This window comes from Aedes aegypti, chromosome 2 (assembly GCF_002204515.2).
Source record: "Aedes aegypti strain LVP_AGWG chromosome 2, AaegL5.0 Primary Assembly, whole genome shotgun sequence".
Lineage (NCBI taxonomy): Eukaryota > Metazoa > Arthropoda > Insecta > Diptera > Culicidae > Aedes > Aedes aegypti.
In genome coordinates, this window is record NC_035108.1 from 446,658,385 (window position 1) to 446,682,713 (window position 24,329).

The following is a 24,329-nucleotide window of genomic DNA, read 5'->3' on the forward strand; positions in this document are numbered from 1 at the left end:
TATGGCAAGTCTAAGTCTCTATGTTAAATGTAAAGCCTTTTTTTGAGCAAAATTGTCTCTTAAGTCTGCTTTTGCCCTTTTCTCCCTGTAGTGAAACTTGGTACAAAAACATTTAGGGCTTTAAGAGATCCACACGAGTATTCTACAGTTCGGGAAATTCTTTTCTATTTCCTTGAGGAAAAGCTGCAAGAAATCTTCTGGAATACAGTCGAAGCTCGTTTAAGCGACATCTCAAGGGACCGTCAGTATACGGAGATGTCGCTATAAAATCGTCGTTATAAAGAGGTTGGATGTCGTTATGCAGCATGGAGGAATAAAACTATCACAATATGTATTATAATAGCTAAACGAATGTCGTTATATTGAGTGACTATTGAATATAACACTAATGTCGCAATAGAGAACGGTCGAAACAGAGAAATGTCGTTAAAAAAGCTGAAATTAGTATGGGAATTTGAAGGGACCATTGGAAATGTCGTAATAGAGAGATTTGTCGCAATAAAAGTTGTCGTTATAACGAGCTTCGACTGTACTTATTTTTCGAGGAAATTCCCGAATAGATTTTCCGAGGGATACTATCCCCAGTAATTTTCACAGTGATTACTTTAAACATTTCAGATTGACTCCAGAGATTTTTCCACCGATTGTTCCAGTAGTTATTCTAGCAGATCTTCCTACAGGAGTTCTTTGATGGAAATCCTAATTTATTCCAGATTGTTTTAAATTCGGTATTTTTGGATTTGGTGTCCTGCAAGAATTTCTAAACAAAGTTTGCTGGTGAAAAAAAGCGGTAGTGTTTGATCCGTTGAATCTGTTGCATGCTCCTGTAGAGCGAGCAATGAAGTCAGGATCGTGTCCGTTTCGCGTAGTAACCGTACTATCGGTATCGGTCATCCAGGCTCAGATATTCTTTTTGAATTATATCTTTATCGTTTACCAAAACGTATCCCTTGCCATATCCAAATTCCCAGTGTTTTGTTGTGGAAGTGCAGAGGACTTCTCGGCTTCTATAAAGCAAGTAATACGTCAACATTTCCCTCCTATTTCCAAATTGACCTGCATTCGAACGCAGCCGGGGCAGCAGTACTTACACATTGAAGATGCTACTGATCCTGAGTAGCGTATGTTGGTTTCCTGTGTAAGTACAGCTGCTCTGGCAATAATCAAGGCAATTCCCCAAGGAATGTTTTTAACCTTATGGAATCCTAGACTGGAAATTTAAAGTTACTATATTTGACGGGCTCAAACGCAAAGGGGTGTAAGTGACATTTTGGTCGGATTTGAGTTGAGAAAATTCTACTGTTTCCAAGCGTTCTAACTATATTTTCAGGTGGCTTTTCCGCTCCAGAGAAAATTTTTATTACTTTCATGCAATTTTTTTATAGAAAAAACTTCAAAGTAAATTTTCTCAAAACTATGTTTATTTCACCCCCTCATTTAGGTTTATTTCACCCATGCCAGTCGTTACTACAAGACTAAGAAACCTTTCCGTCCTTACAAAAAATAGAAAATTGGAGTCCTCTTGCCTGCAAAAGAGGAACCAGAAAGGGGACAAAAAATACCAACCAAAAACAGGAATAAAGAAAACAAAACGAAATCTAATAGGAGGCAGGTGATAAGAACTAGAAACTAGATTCTTCATTGTATCAGAGCAGACATTTCAAGCTCTGAAATTTTTTTTGGAACTACGTATTACTGTTGTTTTTTTTTATGATTTTCTCTAGGAATTTCATCTGAAATCTATTCTGATAAAATGTTCGGGGTATTTCTGAAGGAGTTTGACGAATTTTTTTCAGCAGAATTCCTCCAGAATTCTTTGTGAAGTTTTTCAAAAAAAATCTTAACTCTAAGAGGTTTTCTGCATCCTCCAATGTTTCCGGTCAAAACATCTAAAATTCAATCAATAACCTTACTAGAAATGCCGCCAAAAATTTCCCGGGATTTCTTTAAAAGTTGTCTTTTAGAAATCATTTAGGATTTCAACTAGGTATTTCTCTAAAATATCTCCAGAGATTCCTTCTAAGGTTTGTACAGAATTTCCTCCTGTAATTTTTTTGAAATTTTCTCTAGCAAGTCTTTTTTCTAGGAATAGCATTCCAAGGTATTTTTTTTTGAAAAATAAATCCGTGAGGCACATCTAAAAAAACCTGGAGTAACCTCATATACAATTAATGGAAGTTTTGAAGTCACTCTTAATGAACAATGATCTCTGGAATAACGTCTGGTCTCTTGAGGCAGTTTTAGAAGATTTCCTATGTATTTTGCTAAGACAATAAAAAAATCAATCGAATCTCGGGTGAGGCGATCAGCCTTGATAATGGTTTTTCGAAGTGAAATGATCCTCAACTCTACTTGACTGAGGTTGATAATAGAATGAATCGTTTATTCAAAGTTTCGTTTAACATTAGGTCCTACTGGAGGTAGCTGGATATCATATGCATGTATTCGTGTGAGCGATCGATAACGATCGGTATCGAGAAAGAAAGAGAGAGAATGAATGCACATGTGGAGAAGGCAGTTTCAAGGCTGAAGGCACTTGGTGATAACTTACCGACTGTGCTTTGAGAAATTGAAATATGAGTATGACACATTATTGTCATGTCAGATTTGTCGAAACGGTTGGTGGTCATCGTCCTGCTTATGCGTACATTGCATGTGTCGCCTAAGCAGTTCGTTTTGACTTTCGCGGTAGGTACCACTGGTGTGGTCCTTCTAGAAACTATGGTTGCTATGCGGGATTGGATGACATGTGGAATACAGATGCCACACGGGATAGTACTCCACAGGATGTTCTAAAGGAATTTCTCGAAAAACATTGAACATAATCTCTATAGAAGTTTGTGTATGAATGATCGGATGAATTATCGGGCAAATTTTTGTAGTATCAGCTGGTGTGAAAACCTATGTAAATCTTTGAAGATTGCATTGGAATTTTTTGAGATACTTTTCTTTTGAAAGTCTGCAGGAATAATACTTGGATGAAATGCTGAAGAAATTCCAAGAAAACAAATGAATTCTTGAAGGAATCCACAATAACAGGTGGATAAATTCTTGCAAAGTTTCTTGAAAAACCCATCAGATATTTTTCAAAAACTCTGAAATAAATCTTTGAGAATTTCCTCAGGAAAAATTCAATAGAAATCGTAGAGTAACTACTGGAGAATTCAGTAGAAATATAAGTGAACAAATATCTGGTGGAAATTGAAGGATAGTTTTAGAAAAAAAACTAAGTAATACCTGAGGAAGTTACTGGAGGTAGTAGCTTTGGAGTTCTCAAGGATTTCCTGGAGCAAATTCTGGAGAAATTAGAATTTCCGAGAGATTTTGTAGAACAAGTTTTGAAAAATTTCTGAGATCTCTGTAGGAGAACCTGAAACAAATCTAAATAAAATCACTATGAAATTCCTGAAGCTTTTCCTCGGGAAATCCGATGCGAAATTTTAGAAGAGCCTGTTGGACCCGTTATAGTCTCTGAAAGTTTTTCTAGAGCGTGTGCAATTTTGCATAAGGATTCAATGCAAGTATAATTATGAAATTGAGACTTTAGAGACCATTTTGGTTAAAATAGAGACCTCAGAGACCTCCCTTTAAAAATAGTAACTTTTTAGAGACTTGCATTAAAATAGGGACCAAGTTTTTAAAAAAAGGCTGCTGTCAGCCCTGTCTTTAGGATCATTAATTGGGTCAACTTGTATTACCTATCATGCATATTGCCACGATGGAACTAGTCTTAGTTAGATTAATCCATTACTTCATCCAAAGATTCTTCAAGCATTTTCTGATAATTCACTATGGAAGTCTGGAACTTATCACGAATTACTTCAGGGAAAACTCATGACAATTTGTCCAAGAACAATTACAGGGTTGGCCGTAGATATTTTTTAAGAAACCATCCATTGAATAATTCTGAAATGCCATAGAGGATTGCTACAATTGTTTTTCTAGCGGTTAAAGACAATTCTTATAACAATTGTTACAGTTAGCTTCCCAGGATTTTCACTATAGATATTCTCAATCGTTCTGCACACGAGCTTGTATGTATATTGTACAGATGATAAATGATTTTTTTCGTTGAATCGTGGGTAGGACAATCCTTTGACTTCCTACCCAGGTGTTCTCGCGCGTAGTACCTGTCCTACCTACCGACTTCCCGCGCCACTGACCTGAAAAAATTAATATCTGAATTTGTTTCTAACGAAAATCGTGACAAGGATTCAACGGATGTAACTTGAAAGTAGCTCTCCATCTTCAATGTACACTTTCGAGAATGCCAAAGCATAGCATAGATTGACTGCAATTGTTGCTACTTCGCCATTGATCGGAGCTGGTAAGCAATGCACTACGATTCAAATCAATAAGGGATGGGAGTTTCCGATTACTCTCAAAGTGCAATTTTAGCAGATCCCATATTATTGATCAATAACGGCGCCGGCCAAGTCCTTACAGTCAGTTAGGATGGGGAAGGAATGTTGGGGTATAATGATTGTTGCTTTTGGAGACCGAGAATACCTCTGCATCTCCACAATCACCACGGGAAGGGTGTTTATTAGTGAAGGAGGAGAAGACTAGGAGTCACCTTTGGTCGGTGATGCAATCCATGGATAAGGTGGAAAAATACGACTTATACGTAAAGCTAGTTTTGCATTTTTCTCTCGAAAAGTTTTTGACAGAAGATTTAAAAAATACGTCAACATCTATAATGTCGAACCATTCGAAATATGTTTTAGTAATTGCGAAAAAAAATATGGATTTATCTCAAATTATATGAAATAGGAATAATGCCGACACTTGTAGTGAAAAAAAGTGCTGTTAATTGTCATGAATATCACGTGACTTTGACATTTGAATATTGCTAATATCATTTTTCCCCGTGGAAAAAGTAACCGGAAAATGTTTTTACTGGTGGCCATTTCTAAATAACTATCGGCTGGTCATATTTGCTGATGCTGGATTCCGCATAGGAGAGCTCTATACGCATTTAAATTTGTCCAAAGTTTTGACATTTAACAGCACTGGAGACAAACCATACATAATTTGTTTGAAAATTTCATTGGAGTAACGCTGTGTATCGAGATCAGAGCTGGGAAAAGTTCTGAAATTCACACTACAGTAGGCAAGCGTAGCAAATCACAGTCAGCGCAGCCAGTGAAACTCACGCGTATCGCTGCTGTCTTGAAAATTGCAAAACACCCGCTGCATTTCCCGCATTTACAGCCTTCAATGACACTACTGATTTAGAAAATTCATGTACCCAACATAGGCTACTTGATGAGATTCACAATTTTAAACTACTGTGTTAGAAGAATCACGTGATTTTCGCAAAAACTCAAGCCTACTACTATTACCATACCCAGCTCTGATCGCGATGAAAAGTTTTTAGTACAAGTTTTAAAAAAATATGTCAACATCCATAAATTTGAATCTTTTAAAAGATGTTTTTGTAATGTCAAGCCGCGGCGTCAAGATCATCATAGGAGATTTGAACGCTTAAGTTGGCCAGGAGGAGGAGTTCAGACCGACGATTGGAAAGTTCAGCGCCCACCGGCTGACGAACGAGAACGGCATACGACCGATAGATTTTGCCGCCTCCAAGAATATGGCCATTCGTAGCACCTATTTCCAGCACAGCCTCTCGTATCGGTACACCTGGAGATCACCTCAGCAGACAGAATCGCAAAAGTTTTGATCGATGGATGGCACTTTTCCGACATAACCGACGTCAGAACCTATCGTGGCTCTAACATTGACTCCGACTACTATCTGGTGATGGTGAAACTGGGCCCAAAACTATTCGTCATCAATGATGTACGGTACCGACGCCCGCCTCGGCACAATCTAGCGCGACTAAAACAACCGGATGTCGCAAATGCGTACGCGCAGCGTTGCCGGATGAGGGCGAGCTCGATAGAGCCCCTCTTGAGGACTGCTGGAGGACAGTCAAAGCAGCCATTAACGACGCTGCCGAAAGCATTGTCGGATATGTTGAACGGAGCTCAAGAAACGATTGGTTCGACGCAGAGTGACAGGAGGTTTTAGAGGAGAAGAATGCAGCGCGGGCTGCAATGCTGCAGCATGGTACGCGACACGATGCAAACTGAAGCGGAAACAGCAAACCTGCCTATTCCGGGACAAAAAGCGCCACCTGGAAGAGGTGGAATGTCAAGAGATGGAGTTGCCGTATCGTTCTCAAGAAACGTGGAAGTTCTATCAGAAGCTCAACACATCCCGCAAAGGCTTTGTGCCGCGAGCTGAAATGTGCTGGGATAAGGATGGGAGCATCTTGACGGACGGACGCGAGGTGACCGAAAGGTGGAAGTAGCACTACGATGAACACCTGAATGGCGCAGATAACACAGGCATAGAAGGTCAGAACAGCGAAGGCGATGGCTATATCAGCTCAGCGGACAGTGGAAACCAGCCAGCTCCCACGATGGGGGAAGTTAAGGATGCCATTCAACAGCTCAAGAACAACAAGGCCGTTGGCAAGGATGGTATCGGAGCCGAACTCATCAAGATGGGCCCGAACAGATTGGCCGCTTGTCTGCATCGGATGATACTCAGAATCTGGGAAACGGAACAGTGGAAGCAAGGCGTTATATGCCCTATCTACAAAAAAGGCGACAAACTGGAGTGTGAAAATTATCGTGCAACCACTATCCTAAACTCCGCCTACAAAGTACTATCCCAGATTCTCTTCCGTCGTCTATCACCTATAGAAAACGAGTTCGAGGGAAGTTATCAAGCAGGTTTCATCGACGGCCGCTCGACAAAGGACCAGATCTTTTCCGTGCGACAAATTCTCCAGAAATGCCGTGAGTACCAGGTCCCTTCGCACCATCTGTTCATCGATTTCAAGGCGGCATACGACGGTATTGACCGTGTAGATGATGGACGAGAACAGCTTTCCCGGGAAGCTCACAAGATTGATTAGAGCGATGAAAGGTGTGCAGAACTGTGTGAAGATCTCGGGTGAACACTCCAGTTCGTTCAAGTCTCGGCGGGGACTACGACAGGACGACGGACTTTCGTGCTTGTTGTTCAATATTGCACTTGAAGGTGTCATGCGGAGATCCGAACTTAACAGTTAAGGCACGGTTTTCACGGGATCAGGACAATTTGTCTGCTTCGCGGACGACATGGATATTCTTGGGAGAAAATTTGAAACGGTAGTAGATTTGTTCACCCGCCTTAAACGCGTAGTAACAAAAGTCGGTTGGTGCTGGTTGGCGGAACTGAGCGCGACAGGGCCCGCTTAGGAAACAGTGTTACAATAGACGGGGATACCTTCGAGGTGGTGGACGAGTTCGTCTACTTCGGATCCTTGAAAGTCGTGCCTACTATGGGCACCAGAAGAAACTGCGGTCAAGAAAGATTCACCCCCGCACCAAATGCACGATGTACAAAACGCTCATAAGACCGGTAGTTCTCTATGGGCATGAGACGTGGACTATGCTCGAGGAGGACTTGCAAGCTATTGGGGTTTTCGAATGCCGAGTGCTAAGGACGATCTTCGGCGGCGTGTGGCGGCGAAGGATGAACCACGAGCTCGCCCAACTCTACAACGAACCCAGTATCGTGAAGGTAGCTAAAGGTGGAAGGATACGCTGGGCAGGGCATGTTGCAAGAATGCCGGACAACAACCCTGCAAAGATGGTGTTCGCTACGAATCCGGTCGGAACAAGAAGGCGTGGGGCGCAGCGAGCCAGGTGGATTGACCAGGTACACCAGGACCTTGAGAGCGTGGGTCACAGGCGAGGATGGATAGAAGCGGCCATAAACCGAGTGAATTGGCGAGGCTTTATCAAGATAATTGATGTAAAACCAAATAAATGAAATGAATAATATTGATATTGTGTAAACAGACATAATGTTTGAATATTACATGAAAGTAACGCTGTCATGAAAAAATGTGTTAACGTAGGTATGAAACGAACTCACCAGTTGGTAATCCATCCTCGACTGAACATGAATATCTTTTCGCACTCACACAACGCGAAACTTCTCGGCGTCCCGTAAACGAATCGTCTTGCTTGGGCTTTCCGAAGCACTTTCGAGAACTCCAAACATTAAAAAGCCAATAACGGCGCCGAAGAAGAATGTCGACAGTTTCAGCGTCGAACTATTCAATTTTTTTATAATGACAAAAATCAGGTAAAAGGAAGAGTAATGGGGTTTTTTTTATGTCATGTGAAACATATACACAAGTTTATGTCGACACTTATAGCGACGAACTGTTCATATATCGTTGTATACATTCATACAAATGACATTTTACCGTTGTCATGATAAGAATGTATTTCAAATAATATTGTACATTTCAAATAAAAGTATGAAACGAGCTCACCAAATCGATCATTAATCCTTGACTGAGCAGCATTAAACTACTTTAAACTTGTTAATCGGCATGCTCATTCCACAAAAGCAAAAAATCCCTCCAGCGACGCGAAATCCGAGCTCAATTAGACCATCGATGCCATGAAACACTTTTTTTTGTAAACAATTGATCAAAATCGGCTGAAAAATATGGGAATTAGAGTCAAAAGATCACGAAAACTTCGTTTTTAAATAGGTTAGGGACGCACAGGTTAATCTGTAGCAGGAAAATTGATAAGGAGTTATTGTGAAAAATAAAACACTTGCATTTGTTTGAAACAATTCTATATTCTTTTTATTGGGATTGAGTCTTCTTTTTGCATTTCTTATACCTTAGAACATATCTTCGATAAACTCTAAAAAAAGTCATACTCTAGTAATGATTGTGATAAAAAATAATGCTTTACAGTACACGAAAAAAAGAAAAAAAAAACTATTGCAAAAATGATCGTGTTCGTTTTTTTTTGCTGACACTTACTTACATATAGAACAAAAATGACCTGGCTCTGTGTTTATTCTGCAGGGTGATTCTGGGTGCACTGTTTAGCATGTCTCTATTTCTGTTGGTTGTGATTCGCTATTTCCTAACCTGGCTCTCCTGTTAATATCTGCTCTGATAACAATCCACGAAGGGCGGCTGCGAACGAAATCCAGTTCGTCATTGCAGCTTTCCCAAGTGGAGGTTTTTGAAAATATCACATTCTGCCACTATTTGGGGTGTTGTTTATGTGTGTGGATTATTTGCAATTGTTTTACTGTTCTGACCCTATTGTGTGGAAATTATTCTACTTGAGACGAAAACTTAACCTATTGTACAAATTACAGTATTTAAAAAAAATCTGACCATATTTACAATGTTTTGCTATAACTAGTGTAAAAATAAGGAAGATTTCGATTTCCATTTAAAGCCAACAAAAAGAAGTAGAGAATATTCCACTAATTGTAGTAAAACAAATTCGACCCTTTTTTCTTCAAACCAACAAAAAATCCGCTAAATAATACCATTATAAACTCACACATCATTTTCATCGTGCCGCAAACAAAAAAAAAAAACCTATAATATTTCGTTAAAATTTCTTCAATTATAAACCTCTATGTTTTCATCACATTTGTTCAAATTTTGTAAATTTAATAATTCTATCGGTGAATGGAAGCCAATTGTGAAAGAAAGTTCTCGAACTTAGCCTACTATGTGTGTTTTTCTTTTCTTTCTAAACAAAACAAAAAATACTTCACGCAAACCGATAAACATGTGTCGTTGGAAGAAGAAAAATCTAAATGAGTACTTTTATCCTGGCTGGATCAACCGCTTAACTGCTAGGGTGTTGTCACAAAAAATAGGGTGAACTCTACTTCTACGAGTAAAAAAAAACTGTACACAATTTGCACTCCCGTTCGCATCCGTCAACAACATAACCTATTTATCTCCCGTCGCTTTCTCTCTATCTTTTTCTCTACGCTTTAAATCGAAAACCTCATTAGCTATACTCGATATCCTGGATAAAAATTCTACTTTTCGAACGCAAAATTTTGTTTAGTCATATAATACAAGAAAACTGAAAAGATTTTCCCTTTTCCGCGAAACCCATCCGTGTTAATAGGGCAGGATATTCAACTACTTTCTCTCAAGTGTGTTTGTGTGTCTGTACATTTTCGAACTGAATATTGGCCTTTCTTCCGCAGCGATAACAATCGATCTGCGAGAGGCAAACCCACTCATGAATGATTAAACTCTGAAACGATAGCAATAATGAGAACGATTGGCACATTTGTTTTTTTTTTTTTCCGTTCCGGATATTTGTTTCTTTACAATTTCCGCCGTTTTGTTTCTATCACACGTTTTTAATTCTTTTTTATATTTTTTTTTTGTTCAGTCATTTGTGATAAACACACGGAAGATGGAAGGTAGCTGATGAGAGGACCGCAGCCGATGAGATCGCCTTTTCGCTCTACCGTAAATGGAAGGATGGCACCGGTGGTTGCTGAGATCTCTCGTTACGCCGGTCTCTGGCTGAGGTCCGTTAGCACAGGCTATCATCCGTCGCAGCGTCTCCTCTGTGTACGATGATTGTCACAACAGTGTTGCCAAATGAATGGTGGAATCATTTGCCTTATTTGTAGTACATGGAGTCGGATTTGCTGAGATCCGTGGGCATCATGCTCTCATCGTCGCTGGCTTTGCCGGTATGGTGATGGTGCTGCTGCTGGTGGTGGTCGGCAGGCGAGGGACTCCGATCCCGATCGTGCTCCCGGTCATGTTCCAGCTGTTCCAGCCTGTGATCGTCATCCTGTTGGCTGTGCTGTTGGTGTCTTGCCTCAGCTGCAGCAACGGCTGCTGCCGCGGCGGCAGCTTGTGCTTGCAGTTGCTGTTGGTGCAAGTGGTGCAGATTGCTGCTGATGGTGTGCAGGGATTGGGAGTTGAGCGACAGGTGACTGGGAGACGGTGGAGGTGAACTGTTCTCTTGAGAGTGTTGCGCCTGCTGTTGGCGGAGCAACTGGATGGTGGTCAAACCGTTCGCGTTCCGAATCAATCTGTGGAAGTGGATGGAAGCAAATTCGTTAGCTATGGTTGGTGCTGACGGTCTTTTAAGTGAAGAACTTACGGGTAACAGTCAACTCCGTTCGATCCGCTGCCGTAGTATTTGCGATCGCTTGTGCTCAGATCGGTGGGTTTCATTTCGTCGAGATCGGTCTCCATCTTGATGTGGTGGCCGTTGACGACGCCATTGGAGGACGCCGAGCTTTGTACTGACGATTGCGATGGGTGGTGTGGATGGTGTAGCGCGGTGGGCGAAATCGGAGCGCCTCCGTTCGATTGATGATGGGAGGCAGCGGCGGCCGCGGCTGCAGCAGCCAAGTGGTGAATGTTAGCACCGTTCGGCAGGAGTGACATCAGCGAGTGGCTGCTAGCACTGCCGGCCGTTGGTCCGGATTGCCCGTTTGCGCTTTGACTGGCCATCGTTTGGCGAAGTAGGGAAATGTTCTTGATGCTCTTCAGCTCCGTCGGGTTGCGGAGGAATCTGTTGGAAGAGGAAAAACGGTTTAGAAAATGTTGATTGTTGAAACGGTGGTTGGTGCTTACTGGTAACAGTGCCGTTCGCCCTGCACCTTCCGCAGGATGTTGACACGGTAGTAGTACCGCAATGCCCGGGACATTTTGTCGTAGTTCATCGAGAGGTGGTTCTTCTGTTTGCCCCACAGTTTGGCCAATCCAGCCGGGTCGACGATCTTGAAGACGCCGGTGTCACGGCACTTCCACGCAATGTAGCTGCTGTAGCGTTGGGAAGGATCGTTCAACAGTTGCTGCAGGAAGTCCCACAGTAACCTTCCATCTGGAAAACGAAGAGTGAAATCAGTTAGAAGTGTTCGAGGAGTTCGATTGAGCTATGCTACTTACTTGTGTTGGGTTCAGGACCTTCTGGGAAGAATTCTCGCTTAACCGGAAGGAACGCTCCAGGTGTATTGGGTGCCGAAGACGATCCAGTCGGGGAAGAACTGGATGGTGGCGACAGAGTTGGCGATTTCAAGCTCAGCGAGTGGCCATTGGAGGCTCCGGATGAGCCGTTGCTGTGGGAGGTACTGCTGCCATTGCTGCTTCCATGGGTGTTGCCGTTGCTGGTGCTGGTGATACCGTTGCTGCTGTTAGTGCTGGAACTGTTGTTCAACAGGGCAGAAACCGGGTACTGGAGCGTCTTGGTGTCCAGTAGCTGCAGCTGACCCAGATGTTGCGTTTCCTTCGAGATTGGAGTTAGTGGAGGGCTTTGATTTTGCTGGGTGAGTAGAGGGAGTTTGCTATCTGGGTGGGACAGCGGAAGGGGATGGTATCTGGCAGTGGTGTTGTCCTCATCCGAGTCGGATTGGTTGCTGCTTCCTCCCGAGTTGCTGTTTTGCGTGTGAGTACTACTACTGCTGCTGGAGGATTTTTGGAACACGTTCTGTAGCTGCTCTTGGTGGCTCTGTGGAGGGCTTCCGGCCTGTGAGTCGATAGATGGCGCTGGACTAAGGGTAACGGAGTTTGATGCGGCCATGAACTGCTGCAAATGGTTACTATGGAAGAAGGGACTGTCGGGAGGTGCCAGAGCGCTCCAGTTCGGGGTTGGAGGATGGCTGTGAGGTGACAGGGGATAACGGCTAGTCGGAGTTACGGGACTGCTCGGTAGATGGCGATGTAGCGTCTGAGCATCACGAACGAGCATCTGCAGAACGTTATGTAGGACATCTCCGGCACCGGGGCTACGTTCCGCCAGGTCGTTCTTGGTCAGGACACAGAGAGCTTTGCCATTCATTTGAAACAGGTCCAGGTCAAATTTGGGTAGATCGAATTCTCGCTCACAGAACCGTAAGAATACGGCAACCTCTTCGCGACCCCAAATCCGTGGGTCGGTGTTCAGCTGTGGTGGCAGTTGGGTCTTGAGGTCAGCCAGTGGGCTGGGTGGTGCTGGAGGATACCGCCAAAGCAGATCCGAACCCCATATTCCGAGCGGTGCTGGAGGATTCAACGGTGACAACGGTATCGGTAGCAGCTTCATCTTGCTGTTGTTAGGTTCGGTCGGCTTCTGTAAAAGAAAGAAAGGACAACGGACAATTAGTATCTCGGTTGAGTTGGTTTCGGAACGAGTTGATTCAAGGTAAAAGTGAACCCCGTACATGTATAGGGAAACTTGTTCTATAATGAGATAATTTTCTCACATCCCGCCGAGGACGCTTGATCTTTGCGGTGGCCAGATCATAATTTCATTACGACAGGAGCGGAAAGGCAATCCGGGAAATGGGGACTGTCCCGAGGCGATTTTCTCCTCTCTCTCTCGTGTCTTCCACCGCTTACTGTGCGACTGCTCTGTGTATGCACGTGCGGCTTGGACAAAACAGAGTAGGCATGGAAGATTGAGCGAAGATGCTGCTGCTGCTCTGTCGTCCCAACGAAGAAACAGAGTAGCCTTTTGCTGGAGAACTACTGCATGACATACACACGAAGATAGAATGAGGGGCATCAACAGGCGACAGGACAGGATAGACAGACAGCAGAGGCAGGTCAGAGTAGGCTGCGTGGGGAGTGGAGTGCTTTGGCCGAACGAATCGGTCACGGTAGGAGGTGCCGCGTGAGCGAATGAGTTTGTAGTGTGTATGTGCATAGAGCCAAATGGAGCGAACGAAGCACCGGTGAGTCGTCGGGACTCGGGAGATGGCTGGAGAGCAGGCACAGTGAGATGAAGTGTATTCAAATAACATCCGCTAGTTCAGGTTTTCAGCGGAAATTGATTTTTTTATGATATGTATAAAAATATTTCTCATCTTCGTTCTTTCTTCGTTCGGTTTGGGTTGTTGGGGAGCTTGAGAGGAGCACGGTTTGAGGTAAACCACAACAGTGAGAAGGGTACGAGTGGATGATGAGCTACGCAAGGAGGGTGAAAGTAGGAGAAGGTCAGCCCATCACTTCGTATGTTGGGGGCTAGGATGGAGGAGTCGAAGGCAGAGATGCAGCCAGCTAGCGCGTTTTCCTTTGCTCGTTTTCTTTCTGTTAATTATTTTTTCATCTCCTTGCTTTTTAAACAAAAAGAGTTCGTTCTGCGGACGGAGATCGGTTCGAACCGAAAAGACGCAAGAGGTTCCAGCATTGAGAATTCCGCGCCCCTCTCGCGGAGGAAACGGGATGTGTAATATGTGTTTACCGCCCTTTTCGCGTCGCGCCTGGTTTCATCCCACCGCGCCACGAAAGCCGCGCGGAGCGGCCATTCGAAAGGCAAATATTTACTCGGACCATCCATCCATCCATCCAGGAGAAATGCCTTATGGGAAGCGAAACCGATTTAGTCGTCGTAGTCGTCCGTAGAAAATTGATTTGCTCATGCGATTTCCCCGAACGACCCCTTCTACAGAGAATGGCCAACTGTGACCGGTGGAAGCGAGCGCTCACACTTTCGGTCACGTTTTGGCACACTGCGATTGAGTTTAGAACCGCGGCGCGGTGAGTGCTATATGGCTTCCACCACCGATCAAAGATTGCTTAGTTTTCGCGATTGTGGAGTGTCTTCATCAGTTCAGAAGGTAAACTCAAGTAGCCGTTTCCTCTTTCGAGAGGATAATCTCCATTCAGCGTGGTATGCGAACGCGATTGGAGCCGAATGGCGAAAACACTTGAATTTCGCAGTTATCAAACAGGCGGCCGGGGGTTAATGGACTTAGGGAGGAATTGTTTTGGGCTTTTGTTGAGGGGGTTCGACGAATTTCCGAACTTATCGTTGGGGCGATTTTCTGAAAACTTATCTATGGGTTTTCGTAGTTAACCAAGACAATGAGCTCAGCTTCACAAAGTACTCAAGAGGGCATTTTTGTCGGGTTTTAGTTGAGTATAATGATAATTTTACAAGCCTTCTAAAGGCATTTTAGGCTATTCTTCCGTTAAAAAGAGAAAATAAGATAATTCGTAGAACATTGGTTTTCTTGTATCTCATATAATTTGTATGAAATGAAAAAAATGCTAAAAAAAAGTCAAACTCGTTCTTCTTACAATCAGATTTCTGTCACTTACACCCCTTCTAACCCCCTCATTTAAAAGTAATCTAGTAGTCTGAGAAGAACATCATATCAAGAGCATCGTAGAAACAATCATAGTGACAGTAGACAGAATCCCTTCAAAAGTACTTCGACATTGTCAGTTGTATTTTAGAATTCAAGAAAAAGAACAATCAGACAGATTAGAGTCCATCAGAAATACCATGATTTTCATCGAAAGAAATTAATTCTAGCTAAAAACATGAGATTTAGACATAAACAGCTAGATTTCTAAACATTCTCGAAAACTTAAGTCGGAACTATAGAATCTGACCAAAATCTGAAACAGAAATTTGACTTTATGAAAATCTGATCTGATGATTCCAATACAAATCTGAATATTTCTATCAAAATCTGGAAGCTTCTATGAAAACTCAAAGAGTTTTCACGATTCATTACAAAATTTCTTTAAAAATCTTCAGGTTTCTTTGAAAAACTGGAAATATCCAAAAACAGTTGATGATATGTTGGCAAATCTGCAGATTTTTATAAAAATTTGAAAGTATCCTTCAAAGTCTGATAATTATATTGGCTGGTACGCTGTTCATAAGTACTGTGCAAAAGGATAGGACAAGCAACGGTCAAGGAATTATTCCGCTACCGAAATTACTTGAGATGTACGCCGCTGAGAAGTAGATTTGATTTCATAACGTTGGTAACGCCTGCTATGCAAATCAATGGAGTTGTATGTGCCGCTCAATTATTGCGCAAGTAAAAGTGACATTTCGCTCATACTGGATAAACTGTCAAAATTACTTTGGTAGAAAGGATACATTTTACTTGAGTGCTTTTCTTTTCAAGTCCATACTTCGCTTCAAGGGTGAAATATCTGAAAATTTCTATAAGTATAGTAATCTGTCATTGGGTCCTTAAAGTTCACAATTTACATGGGACAAGTAGGCGAAGAAGGGTACCATACTACTAGTATGGTTCTGATCAAGACTATTAGATCTTGATCGAAATCAAGCTTCGTCAAACTGTCATGATTCCAAGATATTGTGAATTGATATTCCGTGATATTCTTTTCAAATTAAACACCCTGCTGAATGAAGAATGTAATTTTCGCTAAATTTTACGCTGTATCGCACGTAAACGACCAAGGCGATGCCAATTTTCGCTTCCCCGCCCCCACCATTTCCGCACCAGGTGCAATGAATCCCGGCCGGCTGACATTTTACCGCTAAGCACTTGAGGGCACGCATCGCACAATACGTATCTCCTGTCCGTCGTCGTCGTCGTCGTCTTCGTCCGCCAAACGGGTAAACAGAATGGCATGCAGGAAACGACCGAACGAGAACGAGATCGTTCCGTTTCGAGCAGCCTTCCGCCGTTCGCCATCACCATGCCAACCTCCGCTGGTTACTCCGATCTGAGCTCTGACGTGTAGTGGATCGGTTTTGTTGGCTTGCTTAGATCTTCTCGCGAGAATGAGTTGAATTCTCGTTATTTCGGCGGCCGAGTTCGGCTCTTGTTTTTCCTCCGTTCATGTGTCAGGTAAACGGGAGGAATAAGAGAAATACCACAGACAAACAGACGTCGGACTGATGAAATTTCCATCGGCCACTCGTCTAACGATCATTCCGAATTCGCTAAGTTTCTAACCTCACAACCAGAGGCGCGCGCATCGCTTTTCTTCGTGTTTGACGTATAACATTATCGCCATCTACAGGTCTTGTCCCCTTGTCTTGATTTCCAAGAAGCTTGTTCTAAGTGTTACGTCTGTTTGTCTGTGGAAATACCTTAGAGGGGTGGGACGGGGTTAAAAGGGGGGTCAGAGCGGTTGGAGGTGCGACTTTTTGACTAAAACGTGAACGAGTAACAGCGCGTCACGGCCGCCGACCCCTTGCCGCTGTTATCCGGTTACACTGTTAATACACGGAGCCGCGCTCAGCGCACAGGTGAGCTGGCACCCCGCCGAGCGACCGCGGTGATCCCTAAATGCTCCCGGAACGGAATCAGTGTGTAGCTGCCACAACCAACGGTCCCGTCGGACCGCCGCTGCCGCCGCATCAAGTAATGCGGATGGACCGTGGAATGAGGTTTATGTACGCTTCATTAGTTCCTTCTCCTTGCTTTCGCGGTTGCGCCGGGAGTTCAGTCCCCTTCATCCCGCCCTCTAACCTTCTTCGCGTGTGTCGAAGTCGAAGTCTTCGTCGTCGTTAACGGCCAACTGCGATCAAAGGACCGAGGGGCCTTTTTTGCTCCTCTCGTTGTTTGGTCTTTTTTATCTGTTTCTTGTTGTTGTTGTTGCTCCGTCCGATCTCTTTTCCTGTTTCTTCTGCGTGTGTTGCGAGTATGGGCCCAGAATCCGATCGTCGGGCGGGACGGTGTGAAGGTGGAGCTCCTCGGCGATGACTTGTGGTAATTTTGTGTTTTCCCTTCTTCTTGTCGACTTGTTTCACGGGAAGTGAAACTTAATGTGTATGTGTATGCGCTGCGCTGCGCTGTACGGCCAGTGAGGTAAAAAAGGAGATTCTCGGGAGATGAGAAAAGATCTCGACCTGACGGCATCGAGCCCGCAGGAAAGAGAAGAACCGGTTTAAACGGAAACTAAAATGATATTATAAATAAAGTTCATATAAAGTTTTTATTCATCAGGCTGTGTTTTCCTGTTTCGTCCCGCGCTCGTCCGCGCACCGCTCCAGAATGTCCGGTGATCGTGCGGTGAGCAACAGCCGAGAAACTGATAATGGCAAAACGCATCCCGCTTCGGGTCGGGCCTTGTCAGAGCATTATCGGCCGGGGCGAACAGAAGCGGCCAGGAGATGTCGGTGGCACTCGGGAGATTTAATTAGTCCCTATACGGTACGCGGCTACCGAAGCAAAGCAAGCGATGACGACGACGACGACGATGGAGTAGAAGAACATTCAGAAGAAGAGAAGCCATAAAAGGCTGACTGGCGGCAGCGGCGGCGCTGCGCTGCGCAACTGTAAATTTAAATCGCCGCAATTCCAAGGACTACTGTGTTTTCGATGCATGCATGGACCGCATGGACGACGGCGGAGCGATGGCAGCTGTTGCGTTGCTGCGACAGCAAATGTGCGGAAAAGAAGTGCGCGCGCGGTGCGGAGCATCTTCAACGACCGGTGTGTCGCAGGCAGCGCGATGCGTGACAGTGCTTCCGCGTTTTACGCGCTCGGCAAACGTCAGAATAGATGGGAATTGATTTGATTTGCCTATCGCGTACGACGCGCGCGGTGATTAATTAGGCATGCGGAAAATACACACGCACTCAAGAATAGGCACAACAAGAAGATAAATCGCACTCGCGGTTGACTGACTGCCGCTGACAAGTCGGAGTGCGCTCAACGCGGTTACGACAATGGCTTTATCAATTACTCTAGTAGGGGAGTGTTTTCCTTTAAAAACGGCTGTCCAGCGGTGGTTGAACTGATTTGTTTATGTAAATACTGTTCTGTTTTACCGTGGTTTCTATTTGTTTAACTAAACAGTGGAATTATATTTCCTGGGTGGGTTCTCGGTTAGCTAAAGACAGGTAGAATAATTTCAAGCGCCATCTGCGATCGCGAATAGATTTCAAATGCTTACTGCGATCAGAAAAAGCGCTTTCTTGGGAAATTCCTCACCCGATTTTTCCACGCATCAAGGTAGGCCACGAAATTACTTTCAAGCAGCAAACCGGACTTGGTGCTCCATAAAGTTCTTCCTAAAGACAATCGCTTAGGGCGAAAAAGAAATTTCGATTGAAGGTTTGAAGGAACTAGTTTTACATACCTCCACTTCGCTATAGCGTATGAATGTGTTCACAACTTTCAATCGAGCTCAGTTTTAGTATTCGAACAAGTTCCATTCATTAGAGTTCATTGTCTGATAAGATATGAGATTCAATTTGGTTATGATCGTCGTTTGCAAAAGTTTATAGATATGACGAAATTGACGCATGTAAATGCGAAGGACCATTGGTTTGTTTGTTCGTGACATACAGCTCAAGAATTTAAGCAGGCCGTGGAAAATTCCATAGTACAGCAGACGTTCGATAGTTGCAACCAGACAGAAGTAGAAATATGTCAATATTGATATGTCAAATACAGCTAATGTGCATTTATGCAAGAAATTTTTAGAGACGGGTGGTAGAATGATAATTCTAACATAAATGAAATAGAATCGTCTGACAAACGTCGAACGCAAACAACATTTCTTCGCACATAATATTTCAAGTTCTAGCACTTGATCGTTCGCAATGTCCAACTGGGCAGAAAGCTTACGCGGTTATCATCCTGCCAAACAGGAAGAGAGATACCATTCTCGACTTAGGCTGAATCCGCGTTCAGCGTGTGGCCCCCGAGTAAATAAAAGCGACTCTATTTATTTAAACAAAACGCGAATAACCTTCAACGGAAAAGAAAATTGCAAATGTTCACGCACAGGTGGAGCCCTTTCTCCGCGTCAGTATCCGCGCCGATCCCAGTGCAGGGGGATTTAAATGCCTACTTTGATTGCGCCAGCAGCCGCCCGCCCGCTCGTGCGTTGATTGATACTCGCTTCCTTATGCTTTGCCGTAGCGGTTTTTCTTTATTTATTGACAGCCGATCAAGTGTGCCGTGAATTGCGTTTCGCCTGCTAGTGCCCCCTGGGACCAGTAGAACGGGTTTCGCCTGCTTAGCGCGGATCAAGCAGGAAGTATGAAACGTTATAGCTCTTTTCTCGACTTCTCGAGTCGTCGGCGTCGTCGGTCGAGAGGATGATGCTTTCAGGTTGAGTTCATCTCCTCTGAACGAGTGCTCGCTTCCTTCTTCGATAGACAAGCGGTCCTGCCTTTGCCCGGTTTTTATGGGAAGAGTCTGTCCGGGCGCCCGAGTGCTCCCTCCTAATCTTTCGCAATTAGAATACACTGACTTGGCTGACTGACTGTGCTGAATTGATAATTTTGCGCTCGACCGGCTCATTTGCATACACTCGTTAGAGGAGAGACCGGACGGGACGCTCTCGATCTGCGTCAGATCGGAGATTGGAAGTGCGTGAGGCGCTGGCGGCGGCGGTGGAATGGCGGCGGTGTTGTTGTTAAACAGAGATTATCATCGCCGGGCGTCCGGCTCTGGGTAAGACAAAAAAGTTTAGGTTTGAGAGGGGTATTATTTCCCACGTAAAGCATTCTCAAATGCGACGTGATTAATTTATGTCTGAATGCTGCATTCCTTGTACAATTATGACAGATAGGTGGCGTTATCATGGGTGGGCGATTGAAGTGATCTATGTCAGTGTTCCTAAGGCGGAAAACGATGGCAGCACTGCTAAACAGACAAATAAATGGATTATTAAAATAATCAAAATGGCCGCTAAACATAGAGAGCGCCATTGATGTTTTGCGTTTTTGACAGAAAAAATAGATCAATTCTTGGGGATTCCTGATCAGGTTCTTGAATACATGCTAGATAAATTCCTATTAAGATTCTTAACTAATTCTTGATGAGAGCTTTATAGGAATCTCAAGCGGAATCAAAGTTATTGCTTCGTTAACAATTCCTGTTTGATGAATTCTTGGAATTACTGGAACTGATTCTTGAAGTTGCTTTGTTTGGATCACTAACTTGACTATTCTGGGATCTATGATAAAGTTTTGAGATCCCTTACGGGATTTTGTATGGTTTTTGAGCGATTTTGCCGTTTTTAGCATGTTGCTTGTGAGCTCTTAAAGGGATCCATGACGCGATCTTTGATGGATGATTAAATACCAAGGTAGTTTAGGTATTCCTGGACAGATTTTTGTTTAGTTCTCGACGACGCTCTTGGCAAAATCTTTGATCGATTCCCGGTAAGATGCTTGTTTGGATTCAGAGGCGCGTCCACGTCCAAAGCCATGGGTAGGACAAATGTTTGCAAATATTTTATGCATAGCGCACTGAATTGACCGGCTTATCTCAAAATTTTTCAGGAGAAACTGAAGATTCTTCATCATCTAGAAACTACTTCAATTACTTCTTTAGAGTTTTTTCAACAATCCTGCGAAAAAACATCTAACGGAAAACCTTCACGGAGCTGATAACAGGTCTCTATTTTAATGCAAAACTCTAAATAGTATCTTTTTTTCAATGGAACGTTCCGAAAGTCTCTTTTTTAACCAAAATGGTCTCTAAAGTAACTTTTTTCCTTCTTCTTGCATTGAATTCTGATTCGAAATACTTAACCAGGAGTTTCCACACGGATTGCTCTGAAAATTTTCGATATAGTATTCCAGGATTTCCTTCAGAAATTTTTCCACTAATTTTTTCACCGATTTTTTCAGTAGTTACTCTACAGAATAGTACAGGAGTCCTACAGGAGTTCTTCCAAACAAAATCTTCAATGGTTTATTCCAGAGATTATGAAGAAATTTGTTAAAGGGTTTTTTTTAGGAACGCCTACAAGAGTTTCCCAAGGTGTTCATATATCTATTTTTCCATTAGTATATCCTGCCATTTTGATATGAGTTTTTACGTGAATTAATCTATGATTTAACTTGAGAATCGCTCTAAAATTCTTCCAGGATTTTTTCTAGGAAATCTATTAACTCCTCTAGGAATTCCTCAGTCTAATCCAATTTAACTAGAAATTACTCCAACTCTTGCCGTTTTCCAAACAATTCTCGAAAAAAAGTAAAATCGTAACGGATTCTTAAAATTTTCGTTTAAGATTTCACACGAAAAAATAAAGCAATTATTCTGATCATTTAAATACAAATTTCTTTAGAGATACTATTTAATGCTTTTCAAGGAATGCCTTCAGAAAACCTTGTATAATTTTATCCTGAGATTCAATTGATTATTTTTCAGCAATTCAACTTAAAACAACCAATAAGACTTTTTTCGAAGTTAGGAAGATATAAAAAAAAATCCTCGCAATAGCTCAAATATTAGTTAATCATAGATTACTATAGGATTTTTTTTATCAATAGTTACCATTTTTTCAGAGATTTCTTCAATAATTTCTAAAAATATCCTGGATATTCCTGGATAGATCATATGGAATTACCTAAAAATTTTACAGAGAATTTTCTGAAGATATCCGTATAAAAATTATTGGTTGAAATGTTGACGAAAAACTGAATGACATTTCTGGAGAAGATCCTAAAAAATCAGTTAGGCATTTCTGGAAAAATTCTGCTTGAGTTCTTAAAGATGTCATAAATGGAAATCTTGAACAAAGTCATAGCAAAACCGGTACAAGAATCACTGGAAGAATCACCGCTTGGACGACTTTTCTTGAGAAATTTGTAAACGAATGTTTGTAGTTATTTTTAACTAAATGTAAAATGGAGATTCTGGGGTTTTCTTTGGAAAATCTACGTTGAATTACGAAGCTATGTTGAACTAAATTCATGGAGGCATATCTATACCAGTTAAGGTATCAATAAATAAATTCCTGCTAAAAACAAATCGGTGTTACTGTCGTAGAAAATTTCGGGCAATTACCTGAATTAGTTCCTAAAAGAGTTCTTAAAAAATGGAAAAAAGCATACAGTTGTACGAGCAGTAAAATTTATGGAAAAAAATCTGAGCTCTTTTCTCCTGATTCATGCTAAGGAAATTTTTGTATTCATAGCTCCCGTTAGGTCTCTTAGTCACTACAAGCCCTGTCTTCATAATCTGCTATCTGAATTAATTCCAGAAAATCTTACGGCAATTCTGAATCGGCCAAAAGCTCCTAGAGAGTTTGCTGTGGGAGTTCTATTGGAATTGTCATGAAAATCGACAAGAGATTCAGAAATGCATTGATAGATTATATAAAGAAAGAGTGATCGCTCATTCAGAAATCGCAAGCACCATCACACTCGTGCTGTGTATAACACGATGCATCTTCCAAAGGTGCTTCAAGAATATTCTAGTATTTTCTCTATGGATGTTCCAGGAACTTCTTAAGAATTACTTCCAGGAATTCTCACGACATTGTGTCTGATTTTTTTAGACACAATCTACTGCTTCATTCAGGATAGCTGCATTAATTTTATTTAACGGTCAAAGAAGTTTTTTGTAACAATTCTTACAGTTAGTTTTCCAGGATTTTCACTATTGATATTTTTAATCGTTCTTCAAACGAGCAAGAATTTTTGTACGTTATGTACAAACCATGTCACGCATCATGTGAATCATGGGTAGGACAATGCTTTGACTGTCCTACCCAGGTTTTTCTGTGCGTAGTACATGTCCTACCTGTCCTACCCACTTCTCGCGCCACTGTTTGGATTTATGTCAAGTAAGCAATCAAATATTTTTTTGGCGAGATATCATTTCTGTCATTAAGATCTAACGGAAGTTCCATCAGAACGATTTTTTCTAGGACGCACACCTAACGGATTCATTAAATTTTGTCGTTTTATGGAACTATGGTTTAAATTTAGATACACACAAAATCTTTCTAAACTTTATATGTTTTCTAGTGATTCCGCCATATTTCTTTCTTACCAGAAATGCTTAAGAAAATTATTTTTCTTCGATCTCAGCTGAAAATAAATGTCATTTCAAATGGAGCTCGCTGTAGGAAATTTCTTGACCATTTCTTTCGAAGAATTTTTTAACTTTCTTGAGCGCAAAAGCATACTTAGCTTCGAATTCTTTTTCAATCGAAAACCGTTACTATGGTCCATTTGATTTTGCTGGCGTGAACGGGAATGCAAAACGGTTTTCGATCGAAAGATCATTCGAACATAAACCAGAAAAGGGGTGATTATTCAATATTTAACAGTCTAAAGATTGGACTCGAAAAAATGCGACACTTTGTTTTGGGTGTTACTTTTTATCGCGTTGGTAAAAATTAATGAAATTTTGGGTAACACTAGTTTAGAGTGTTATGTTTACGTGTGCGAAATTGCGATCTGCCAAGTAGTTTTCAAGATGCAGCCCCGCCTGATAATCCTGGTCAATCGCACAGATGGATCGGCAAAAGGCTTGGAATCCACCATTCCACCGTGTTCCGCGTTGTGAAGATGTTCCAGGAGACGAAGACCATCGAGCGGCGCGCTGGAAGCGTCCGAAATCCGAAAACGGAATACCCAGAGAAGGCGCGGAAGATACGGCAGTGCTTTAAGACTAATCCGACCTTTTCCACCCGAGACGTGGCCAAAAAGGTCAACTCGTCGAAGTGGTTCGTCCAGCAGACCATAAAGCGGGCTGGGCTACGTGTTTTTTTTTATGGTCAGAAAGGACCGGACTGACATGCAAAACACGGTGGCCAAATTGCGTGCGCGGAAGCTGTACCGTGAGTGGCAGGTCAAGCCAGGCTGTCTCGTCATGAACGACATCAAGGCGGATACCAAACAAATCCCCGGCCTCGAGTTTTTTGTCGGAACGTCCCACATGGAGGTTCCGGAAACATTTTCGTAAGAGAAAGATGGACAAATTCGCGAAGAAGTACCTGTTGTGGCAGGCGATCTGCGAGTGCGGACGGTACAGCAAGCCGTTTGTTACAA

The 24,329-nt window shown here is 42.6% G+C and overlaps 2 protein-coding genes across 3 annotated transcripts in view; one reads left to right on the forward strand and one right to left on the reverse strand.

The window, feature by feature from the left end:
* Positions 1-24,329, forward strand: part of LOC5573456 (zinc finger protein 14) — a 79,383-nt gene that overhangs the window by 44,871 nt on the left and 10,183 nt on the right. The window lies entirely within an intron of this gene.
* Positions 8,642-24,329, reverse strand: part of LOC5573444 (ets DNA-binding protein pokkuri) — a 71,972-nt gene continuing 56,284 nt past the window's right edge. The window contains exons 2-5 of the mRNA XM_021847981.1: positions 11,771-12,929; positions 11,456-11,705; positions 10,977-11,393; positions 8,642-10,905 (exon numbers count right to left, since the gene is read on the reverse strand). Of these exons, the coding sequence (XP_021703673.1) occupies positions 10,485-10,905; positions 10,977-11,393; positions 11,456-11,705; positions 11,771-12,929 (2,247 nt within the window). The 3' untranslated portion in view covers positions 8,642-10,484. The remainder of the gene's footprint in view (positions 10,906-10,976; positions 11,394-11,455; positions 11,706-11,770; positions 12,930-24,329) is intronic.